This window comes from Phyllobates terribilis, unplaced genomic scaffold (genome assembly GCF_046119375.1).
Source record: "Phyllobates terribilis strain yellow unplaced genomic scaffold, ASM4611937v1 Scaffold_4__5_contigs__length_816908805, whole genome shotgun sequence".
Classification (NCBI taxonomy): Eukaryota; Metazoa; Chordata; class Amphibia; order Anura; family Dendrobatidae; genus Phyllobates; species Phyllobates terribilis.
In genome coordinates, this window is record NW_027362764.1 from 405,859,109 (window position 1) to 405,871,293 (window position 12,185).

Here is a 12,185-nt window from a genome sequence, read left to right on the forward strand (position 1 = left end):
GTATCATATATCTACGTTACTGAATTTATGTGCTTGGTGTAATGTGATAATACAACCTAACAGCTTAAGAAAAATATATCTGGCTTTGGTTTAATAGTGCTAAATAATGATGCTGTGTTGCCAATGGGCCTGGAGGATAAATATATATACTGTATGTCTTAGCACAATTTGGCTTTACCTTGTTAGCCACATGCAATTCATTATTAATGCTTGTGAAACATTTGCCAAGACACAGTACAAAAGATAAAAAATTATTGTACCAATGTCCCAGATGCGATTAGAAATGTAGTAATAATAAATGCATTACCATTAAAGTTGTTCCAAGAAAATTAAACATTTATATCAGACACAAATATAATTCTGCCTGCTGTGTAAAGACTTATACGGCTGATATAGCCTTCATTTGTGAGAATAATTTGGTTTCTGTAAGTCGTGGACTCGTTTTGTGGGTGCCATTTAACAGTAAATATTGCTCAACCTTTAAATATCATCTTTTTATTTTCCAGTGTGGATTGCAAAGTTACAATCAAAAGGATATCAAAATTGTCTTGTCATAAAGTTTCATTGTGTTGAAATGGGAATCAATCTTTGATCAGTCAAACCTAGATTTTTATGCTATGAAGTCTATAGATTTTCTCTTTTTGCCATCAGTTCTGACTTCCTAATCCATTCAGCCCAATTCACTCGACATTTTTGCACCCTATTAAAGGGAACTTGCCATGTGATTCCTGCTGCCCAAGAATCAAGACTGGTCCGGTACCGATCCTGGCTGACATTTCCCAGTGCTGCTCCAAGTGATTGACAGGTCTTTCCTTATGAAAGAGACCGGTCAATCACGTCTAGGAGTGTGATGAAAAGCCGGTCGGATGCTCCACCGGACTAGTCTTGTCTCCAGCTATAGTTCCCGGTTGGATTTCCTAAATTTATTTTCTCTGAAACTCTCTGGCTTTGATTCAAGCTTCCGTTGCTTGCACAGCATGGATCAGCTGGCAGGTTCCCTTTAAGATATATACTGACTATTATTAATTTTTTATTAAATTAGTGATAATACTGCACAAAAAAGTCTCTAGGGCTCCACTGTGCCCCCAATATCATACGGTGGCATACCACTTTGTGTTAGCGGAGGCTTTACTGCAGAGTTATTCTGCCCTAGAAACTTTACTAGAGGCTCCATACGGCAACAACAGAGTGCCTATATGTATTGCTGCTTGCAATTGAATGTTCAGCTGAAATTATGGATAATTTTTAATAATAATTAGTATGCAAAGGGAATATGCAACTTTTTTTAACTGTCATAAGATACAAGATAGCCCTAGATTTGTAAATGTCTGAGAACAAAACTATGCTTTCTTGTGATTCATGTATATGAATTATAAATGTGCTGTGGGTTTTGATTTTTCAAGGTCAGTGAGAAGCTGACGATTGCAGCAGAAACAGAGCTGAAGATTAATACAGCTCGTGAGGAATATCGCCCTGTAGCAACACGTGGCAGCATCCTCTACTTCCTCATCGTGGAAATGAGTTTGGTGAATGTAATGTATCAGACATCACTCCGTCAGTTCCTGGGCATCTTCGACTTATCGATGGAAAGATCTGTGAAGTCCCAACTGACCGCCAAGAGAATTGCAAACATCATTGAGTACCTTACTTTCGAGGTGTTTAAGTACACTGCTCGGGGCCTGTATGAAAACCACAAGTTTCTGTTCACTTTGCTCATGGCATTAAAGATAGATCTGCAAGCTAAGAAAATCTCTCATAATGAATTCCAAACTTTTATTAAAGGTACAATATGAATACGTTCTCAGTCAGCACTTTCTCCCCAGTTTTATATTTTATTGGCCAACAGCTAATCCCAAAACAGTTAAATAAGAGCCTAGAATTGTTACTAAACAATGTTTTAAACTAATATTATATTAGTTCTCATATTAATAATGTATTAATATTTAACTATAATCTGTTCACAGATTTAACACTTTGCTTCCCGCTCCAGCAATCTAGTCTTAATGTAGATATAACCACCTATACAATATTCCTTTATTTTCCCATACAATATGAAAAAGTTGTTGCTTCTCATGTTTAGGTTATTTTATGTATATGGCAACTTAAACCACCAATTAAAGGGAATTTACCGATTTAGACTAATGAAAGGCCATCAGTATCTGGTGGAAGTCCAACTCTCAGTATCCCAACTAACCAGCTGTTTGAAGGGGCTATGGTGTTACCTATGCACCATAGCCATGTATATAGTAGCAGCTGTGCTGGGCATTCAAGCACTGTTTCATTAAAGTGAATGGGGCAACACTGTAATACCCTGCATGGTATGCCCTCGCCGCTGCTTCTTTGTAGAATGGAAATAGAGCAGAAGAGGCTATGGTGCTTCTGGAATACCCCGCCCTTTTAAACCACCGATGTCCGGAGAGCTGGGCTACTAATGATTGGATATTGAATGCCTACTCGAACCTACAAAACCCCTGGGTGAATAAGCTTGCACAAATAAGCAAAACGATGTTTACCAGACGGCAATATGTATTTTTAACTTCAACCTGAGAAACTTTTCTTCTCCCCCCATCCAGGTGGTGCGACATTAGATCTGAATTCTGTGGAGCCAAAACCAAAAAAATGGATACTTGATATGACCTGGCTCAATCTAGTCCAGTTATCCAATCTGCCACCTTTCAACAACCTCCTTGGACAGGTGGCGAGGAATGAGAAATCATGGAAGATCTGGTTTGATGAGGAAGCACCAGAAGAGGCATCATTACCTGATGGATATGATAGTCTACTGGATACTTTTAGAAAGCTTCTTCTTATTCGAAGCTGGTGTCCTGATCGTACTATTGCACAGGTACAGTTGCATCTACACGTGAAATCTGTATTAGGTTTTTCATGGAATAATGGCACATTTATTGGAGCCAATAACATAAAAAATAATGTACATATGCCATTAATTGGTCACGTGGCAAAACTATATGTGAAGTGCTTATATAGAGAATTTTTTAATATTGAAGCATTAATATGTCACTGTAAGTAATACTTATACAGCTACTGCATTTTGAAATGATGATGCTCACATCTTCAATGGAACCTGTCACACAATTCATGCTGCCCAAACCACGGCCATCATGAATCAAAGCCTGGCAGCAACACTGTAGTCATGTTTATATTTCTCTGAAACCCTCCGGTGTTTAAGAGACAATGTAGTTATATGAACCATAGCTTTAGATGAGATTATTCTGGCACCATCCACAGATGGCTTCTCCCAGTGCCACTCCAGGTGATTGACAGGTCTCTTCCATAGAGAAGACCTGTGAGAGACCTGTCAATCACCTGGCACAGCACTAGAAGAAGCCCACCAGGGGCGATGCAATACTAGTGTCATCTATGCCCATGGTACCTAGCTGGATTTTCAAACTATACATTCTATAAAACATCAGAGCGTATCAGAGAAAAGTATACCAAGATGCAGTCACTGTCTATGGTTTGAACAGCATGAATCATGTGACAGTTTCCCTGTAAGTGACATTCTTCAGTCAAAATTAGACACTGACATGGTTTTTGATGTCCCTGCTTCATTTTTTCATTCAGTTGGAGTCTTCTGCTTTTCCCACCATTTATGATGGAGAATAGGGTTATTAAACCTCATCCTTGAATTTTTTTACTGTATTTTAATCAGTGGTCTACACACTTTGAGTTATAAATATGATGCACTACAATATTGTATTGTGATGTTCTGCTTATTTGTAGGCTAGACATTACATAGCAGAATCTCTTGGTGTAAAATATTCGGAAGGATTTATTCTTGATATGGAGTCTATGTGGGCCGAAAGTGATTGCAGAACCCCCATGATCTGCTTCCTATCCATGGGCTCAGATCCCACAGAAAATATTGAGCGCCTGGCGAAAGCTAAGGTACTGTATAAATTAACACAAGGTCCTATATATGTACTTTGTGTAGTCACCAACAATGAAGAGATATTTTTGTTTAATTGATACTACCTATTAAAATTACTTTATTAATGCTGTTAATCCTATCTATACACATCTTACAATCATAAATGTGCGGATTTTATTCTGTACTCAGACTAGTGTGGAGAAACCTAGCTGTTGTATTCATAGAATGTCTATGGACGATAGGCTTTTGGCATATTCTAAAATGAAAGAAACTTGTTTCATACTAATGATCTTAATTCGTTTGACAGAATGCTCCTTGTCGTGCAATCTCTATGGGCCAGGGGCAAGAGGTTCACGCTAGACGTCTTCTAAGTCAATCCATGCAAGATGGTGGATGGTTACTCCTTCAAAACTGTCATTTAGGATTGGACTTCATGGATGAGTTACTGGATACAATTACGGTCACAGAAACTGTGCATGATGGTTTCAGAACTTGGATCACTACAGAAGTCCACCCCAAGTTCCCTATAAATTTGCTACAGTCATCAATAAAATTTACTAATGAACCACCACAAGGTATGTTTTTTATCTTTGTCTGAGAGTATATTATTAAACAATGGAGTCAGTCTGGTGTAATATGGAATTTTGAATGCAGCCTATAAGGAGCTGCCCCACAGACACATGATAGATGATAAATGTATGATGAGTGTCCCAATGCTGGGATGCTGAATGTTGATAATGGGGGGTCCCAAGTCTCCCATTGTAATTACCGTAAATGATGGTTGCACAAGTGCAGTGACGCTCCATTATAATCTATGAAATAATGCAATTATGCCCTATCTTGTGAGTAAGTGAAAAGGGTTGCACTTGGGCCAACCTGTTCTATTCTGGCTTTTCATTTTTTTTTGTGTGCTACAATTCTTACTATAATGCTGTTCCTTGCCCTTTTGAAGTTTGTCTAGATTTTATTTTTTTGGCATGTTATTATCAAGCCAAGTCTCGTCTTTTCAGTTTTTCATTGATCTCACTAGAATGCTCATCTATTAAAGAATGCCTTTTGTTAAATTCTTAAGATCCTTCATGAAAATAGTAGCACATTCATTACATTGTACCATTTTCTATATTTGTGTATAAAGCCAGTATCTTGCTATTTTCCCAATTTCTTCTTTACTGAGAGTGCATATAATAATGACTTCAGTTCTCCAAACATCAGGTAGATGCATTTTCACATATCCCATACGTATTATGGATTACATGTAATTAATGTTAAATGTAAAAGATAATTCATATAGTTAAAAATTATTAACAATTGTGGGTGCCGAGAGCAATATTTTTTTGAATTTCTCCTATCTGTTGTGGAGATATTTGCAATGAAAGTATTTGCACATAATGAGTTAACTAGTTAACTAAGTCTAATAGGGTGTTACCAGATAGTTTTCACTAAAGATGTGTACTTCTTCTCCCTGTATGATGCTGACCAATCATAAGCATTCAGCAATGCTTAAGGAAAGAACAACACACCCCCACAATAGCTTAGAGCAGGTTTCTCAGTGTGTGAGATGTAAAGATACAACCCCGATCTACCGATCTAACCTCCTCCATGATTAGAAAGCACAGATGACTAACACCTTTCAGAGAAAGTCCCTGTGCGGGGAGGGACAGCACAGTGAGTTTAGCTGTGTCAAATTATAAACCCTGCTATCAGTTTTCCTCCTCTCACCTCCTGTCAGCTCTGCTGTACTGCCGCTCCACCCACTCTACCTGTCTGGAGATGTGTCTGTATCTGGTGTGCTTAACTTGTAATGTAATTGCTCTGCAGTGAGATTAGAGCATGGTGTCATTATATCTCAAGCAGGAGTAGTCCAGAACAGGCAGGTTACTCCTATGTGAGATGTAATGACTGTAACGGGTCTGGGAGGCGGAACCTCTGAGCTACTATACAAGGGGGCGGTCCTTGTAAGGGAGCGGGTGGCGACCAGGCAGGCAGTCACAGCAGGTGACCGGGACAGTCTCTAGAAGAACGGGCAGGAGGTCACGGCAAGTGACCGGGGCAGTCTCTGGATGAACGGGCAGATGGTCACGGCAAGTGACCGGGGCAGTCTCTGGGTGAACGGGCAGATGGTCACGGCAAGTGACCGGGGCAGTCTCTGGGTGAACGGGCAGATGGTCACGGCAAGTGACCGGGGCAGTCTCTGGGTAAAGGGTTGGTACGACCTGTGGCGGCTGATGGTAGACGTGAGCTCCCAGGTGAGCAGGCGAGAGTCTCTGGATAAACGGGTGGTCACAGCATGTGACGGCGGAGCCTCCAGGAAGACCAACAGACAGGCGGCAGATGAGCGCTCCCAGGTGAGCGGGCAGAAGTCTCTGGACAGGCGGGTGGTCACAGCACGTGACGGCAGAGCCTCCAGGTAGGCTAGCAGACAGGCAGCAGATGAGCGCTCCCAGGTGAGCGGGCAGGAGTCACTGGACAGGCAGGTGGTCACAGCACGTGACGGCAGAGCCTCCAGGTAGGCTAGCAGGCAGGTAGCAGGTGTGTGCTCCCAGGTGAGCGGGCAAGCTGGTCCATAGACAGACTGACAAGAGTTGGAAGGCAGACCGTCGGACCTCAGGCAAGCAGGCAGGTAGTTGATGTGCGCTCCCAGGTGAGCGGGCAAGCTGGTCCTTAGACAGACTGACAGGAGTAGTAAGGCAGACCGTCGGACCTCAGGCTAGCAGGCAGGTAGCAGAATATCAGGCAGGAATAAGACAGCAAGCTGGCAGGAATCTGGCAGGTATCTGGCAGGTAACTGGCAACGGGACCTGAGGGCTGAAGCAGAGTAGTGAACAGTGCAACAACATTGCTCGGGCACCTCCATTTTGGAGGAGGTGCCTTATATATGGTGAAGTCCTCTGGCCATTGGCCGGGGACTCCTTAGGACGGCGCGCGCGGCCCCTTTAAGAGGGAGGGAGAGCGCGCGCGCCCTAAGCACAGTGGCCGGGAAGGAGCGCGCGCTGCCAGCAGAGCGGGAGGAGGGCGCCGGGCACGGAGCAGAGAGGTGAGGGGAACAGCGTCCCTGCCTAGCAGAGGGCAGGGACGCCGGCGCTACAGTACCCCCCCCTTTAGGCCCCCCCTTTTTTAGGCCAGACAGAAATTTAGCAAGGATGAGCGGGGCATGGATGTTCTCCCGGGGCTCCCACGTTCTCTCCTCAGGACCAAACCCCTTCCAATCTACTAGAAAAAAGGTCTTTCCTCTTACCCTTTTGGTGGCAAGAATGTTCTCTACCTCAAACTCGTCCTCAGCAGAAACCGGAGCAGGAGGCGTACCTGTAGACTTGGAAAAAGAGTTAAGTACCACAGGTTTGAGGAGAGATACATGGAAGGAGTTAGGGATCCGTAAGTTGGCCGGGAGTTTCAATTTATAGGCCACCGGGTTGATCTGACTGATGACCTCCAGAGGACCGATGAACCGAGGCCCTAACTTGTAAGAAGGTATCTTGAGTCGGACATATTTAGATGAGAGCCAGACTTTATCTCCAGGACGAAATTGTGGAGGATCCAGGCGTTTTATGTCAGCGTGTCTTTTCATCCGTTCGGACGACTGAAGGAGTGCGGATCGGGTACTCTCCCAAATGGAGGAAAATTTGCTAACGAGAGATTCCGCAGCCGGGTTGTCCACAGAGGTGGAGACAGGAAAAGGAATCCGAGGATGCTGACCGAAGACTACAAAAAACGGGGATTTGGAGGAGGATTCGCTCTCGTGATTGTTATAAGAGAACTCGGCCCATGGTAGGAGATCCACCCAGTCTGAATGATGGGCATTAACGAAGTGCCGGAGGTAACTGGTCAGGTTCTGATTGATCCGCTCCACTTGACCATTGGACTGTGGGTGGTAAGCGGAAGAGAAGTCCAGGGTGACATCTAGCAGTTTACAAGTGGCTCTCCAGAAGCGTGAGGTGAACTGTACCCCACGATCCGACACGATGTGGAGGGGCAGGCCATGAAGACGAAAGATGTGACGAATAAAGTCTTTAGCTAGCTCAGGTGCAGACGGGAGGCCTGGCAGGGGAACGAAATGAGCCATCTTGGAGAAGCGGTCAGCGACCACCCAAATGACCGTACAACCGGCAGAGACTGGGAGGTCAGTTATAAAGTCCATTGCTATATGCTGCCAGGGGGCAGCAGGTACAGAAAGCGGAAGGAGGCGACCGGCTGGCAGATGTCTCGGAACCTTGTTGCGGGCACAGGACACACAGGCAGAAACAAAGTCTATTACGTCCTTGTGCAGGGTAGGCCACCAGTAGTGCCGGGTAATAAGCTGGAGGGTCTTTTTCTGACCGGCGTGGCCAGCCAGTTTAGACGAGTGACCCCAGTGAAGGATCTTCTCCCGATCAGGTACTGATACGAACGTCTTTCCGGGAGGGAGACGATTTAGACTCACGGGAGCCACCTGCATTACTCTGGCGGGATCGATGATGTGTTTCGGATCTTCCTCGAGATCAGACACCAGAAAGGATCGAGACAAGGCGTCCGCCTTGACGTTTTTGTCAGCCGGGCGAAAATGAAGAACAAAATCAAAGCGAGCAAAAAACAAGGACCACCGGGCTTGGCGCGGGTTAAGTCTCTGGGCATGCTGGAGGTAAGCCAAGTTCTTGTGGTCAGTGTAAATTATTACCGGGTGAAGAGCCCCCTCGAGCAGGTAACGCCACTCCTCCAATGCCAGTTTGATGGCCAATAACTCTCGGTCTCCTATGGAATAATTGCGCTCTGAGGAGGAGAAGAGTTTAGAGAAGAAGCCGCAAGTTACCATCCTCCCGGAAGATGATTTTTGAGTAAGTACCGCTCCGGCTCCAGAGGAGGAGGCGTCAACTTCCAGGAAGAACTGCTTGTTGCCGTCCGGGCGATGCAGCACCGGGGCGGAAGAGAAGGCCTGCTTTAAGGAAAGAAAGGCCTCCTCTGCTTCGGGCGGCCACTCTTTGGGATTAGTACCCTTACGGGTGAGCGCGGAAATTGGGGCAGTCCGGGAAGAGAAGTGCGGTATGAAGAGGCGGTAGTAGTTGGCGAAGCCCAGGAACCGCTGAATGGCCTTCAACCCCTCCGGTCGAGGCCATTTCTCGATGGCAGACAGTTTCTCTGGATCCATTCGTAGGCCGGTCTGAGAAATAATGTAGCCCAAAAACGGAAGCGAGGTCTGCTCAAAGAGGCACTTCTCGTATTTAGCGAAGAGGTGATTCTGCCTGAGCCTGAGCAGGACCTGACGAACGTCCCTCCGGTGAGTCTGGAGATCCGGAGAGAAGACCAAGATGTCGTCCAGGTACACCACTACGCAGGAGTAGAGAAGGTCCCGGAAGATGTCATTGACCAACTCTTGAAAGACGGCAGGAGCGTTACAGAGACCAAGGGGCATTACCAGATATTCATAGTGGCCGTCCCGGGTGTTGAATGCCGTCTTCCATTCATCCCCCTGACGGATACGAACCAAGTTGTACGCCCCACGGAGGTCCAGTTTGGTGAAGATTCTAGCCCCCCTCAGATGATCAAATAACTCCGGAATGAGCGGAAGGGGGTACTTATTCTTCACCGTGATCTGGTTAAGGCCTCTATAGTCTATACAGGGACGGAGAGAGCCGTCCTTCTTTTTGACGAAAAAGAAGCCTGCTCCCGCCGGGGAGGTAGATTTCCGGATGAATCCTCTGGCCAGATTCTCCTCAATATATTCGGACATCGACCGGGTCTCAGCAGCGGATAATGGATAAATACGCCCACGGGGAGGAGTAGTACCAGGTAACAGGTCGATAGGGCAGTCGTATGGTCTATGAGGGGGTAGTGTCTCTGCCTCCTTTTTATTAAAGACATCAGCATAAGACCAATAAGGAATCAGCAGTCCAGGTAGATTAGCTGGGGTAGGAGAAGGACGGACGGGATGGACGGGAACCAGACAGGTCTTATGGCAGTCCTGTCCCCAGCGAAGGACTTCTCCGGTCTGCCAGTCAAGCACGGGTGCATGTCTCTGGAGCCAAGGTAGACCTAGCAAGAGGGCGTGAGAGAGTCCAGGCAGAACATGAAAGGAGATACTCTCAGAATGCAGCATTCCCACCTGCAGAGTAATGGATTCGGTGATGAGTTGGATGGGGCGTGGTAAGAGACCCCCATCCACGGCAGCAACAGACAAGGGTACAGCCAGAGGTTTGGTGGGGATGCGGTATTTCTCTACCAGGGACTGTGAAATAAGATTCCCGGCTGCTCCAGAGTCAAGTTGGGCTAGTTCGAAATAACGGTTCTCCCCGCAGACGATTGAGACTGACAGCAGCAGAGATGGAGAGGATTTATTCTTGTCTAGGTCGACCTCTCTGAGCGAACCTAGACACAGGCGTTTCCCGACCTCTCCGGGCAGGCACGGATCCGGTGCTCCTTACTGCCACAGTAGAAGCAGCTCCCCTCGGCACGGCGTAAGTCCTGACGGGTTTTGACCATCTTGGTCTGGTCGACCTGCATAGGCTCAGGAGAGTGTACCTGGGGAGAGACGGATTTCTGAAAAGTAGGAGCTAGACGTGGAAACCTCCTCTCACGGGTGACCTCTTTGGCACGCTCCTGGAACCGTAGGTCAATCCGGGTGGCAAGAGTTATTAGGTCATCAAGAGTGGTAGGAATGTCCCGACCGGCAAGTTCATCTTTAATACGGCCGGACAGACCCTCCCAGAAGACGGATACCAGAGCGTCGTTATCCCAGGCCAGCTCCGAGGCAAGGGTACGGAACCGTATGGCATATTGGCCCATGGTGAGACTTCCCTGACGGAGGCGTAGCAGTGATGATGCGGATGAGGTCTTCCGTCCGGGTTCGTCGAAGACTTTCCGGAAAGCCATGAGAAAGGCAGGCAAGTCGGACACCAGGGGGTCTCCTCTCTCCCATAGAGGATTTAGCCAGGCCAGGGCCTCCCCGGTGAGATGGGACATGATGAAGGCAATTTTGGCCCGGTCGGAGTTAAACTGGTGGGACAGGAGTTCAAAGTGCAGGGTGCACTGATTTATGAAGCCCCGAGCCTGGGCGGAGTCACCTCCGAAGCGAGGAGGTGCAGAAAGCCGGGGTCCGGGGTAGGATACCATGGTATTAGTGGACAGCGGAGCTGCCGGATTGCGAGTCATGGCACTGGCGGAGGTTGCTGGCGGAGCAGTCAGAGTGTCCAGGCGAGAATTGACATTCCGCAGGTGACCCAGGATGGACTCCTGTTGGGACCTCTGACGGGACAGTTCATGACACAGGTCCGAGAGCGAGGGAGCTTGGGTGCCACGGGGTTCCATGGCCCGAGCAAACTGTAACGGGTCTGGGAGGCGGAACCTCTGAGCTACTATACAAGGGGGCGGTCCTTGTAAGGGAGCGGGTGGCGACCAGGCAGGCAGTCACAGCAGGTGACCGGGACAGTCTCTAGAAGAACGGGCAGGAGGTCACGGCAAGTGACCGGGGCAGTCTCTGGATGAACGGGCAGATGGTCACGGCAAGTGACCGGGGCAGTCTCTGGGTGAACGGGCAGATGGTCACGGCAAGTGACCGGGGCAGTCTCTGGGTGAACGGGCAGATGGTCACGGCAAGTGACCGGGGCAGTCTCTGGGTAAAGGGTTGGTACGACCTGTGGCGGCTGATGGTAGACGTGAGCTCCCAGGTGAGCAGGCAAGAGTCTCTGGATAAACGGGTGGTCACAGCATGTGACGGCGGAGCCTCCAGGAAGACCAACAGACAGGCGGCAGATGAGCGCTCCCAGGCAGATGAGCGGGCAGAAGTCTCTGGACAGGCGGGTGGTCACAGCACGTGACGGCAGAGCCTCCAGGTAGGCTAGCAGACAGGCAGCAGATGAGCGCTCCCAGGTGAGCGGGCAGGAGTCACTGGACAGGCAGGTGGTCACAGCACGTGACGGCAGAGCCTCCAGGTAGGCTAGCAGGCAGGTAGCAGGTGTGCGCTCCCAGGTGAGCGGGCAAGCTGGTCCATAGACAGACTGACAAGAATTGGAAGGCAGACCGTCGGACCTCAGGCAAGCAGGCAGGTAGTTGATGTGTGCTCCCAGGTGAGCGGGCAAGCTGGTCCTTAGACAGACTGACAGGAGTAGTAAGGCAGACCGTCGGACCTCAGGCTAGCAGGCAGGTAGCAGAATATCAGGCAGGAATAAGACAGCAAGCTGGCAGGAATCTGGCAGGTATCTGGCAGGTAACTGGCAACGGGACCTGAGGGCTGAAGCAGAGTAGTGAACAGTGCAACAACATTGCTCGGGCACCTCCATTTTGGAGGAGGTGCCTTATATATGGTGAAGTCCTCTGGCCATTGGCC

The 12,185-nt window shown here is 47.8% G+C and overlaps 1 protein-coding gene across 1 annotated transcript in view; it reads left to right on the forward strand.

Moving 5' to 3' along the window:
• The window catches only part of LOC141265457 (dynein axonemal heavy chain 5-like), a 526,560-nt gene that overhangs the window by 458,780 nt on the left and 55,595 nt on the right, over positions 1–12,185 (forward strand). The window contains exons 67-70 of the mRNA XM_073678599.1: positions 1,404–1,782; positions 2,574–2,845; positions 3,745–3,909; positions 4,200–4,467. Of these exons, the coding sequence (XP_073534700.1) occupies positions 1,404–1,782; positions 2,574–2,845; positions 3,745–3,909; positions 4,200–4,467 (1,084 nt within the window). The remainder of the gene's footprint in view (positions 1–1,403; positions 1,783–2,573; positions 2,846–3,744; positions 3,910–4,199; positions 4,468–12,185) is intronic.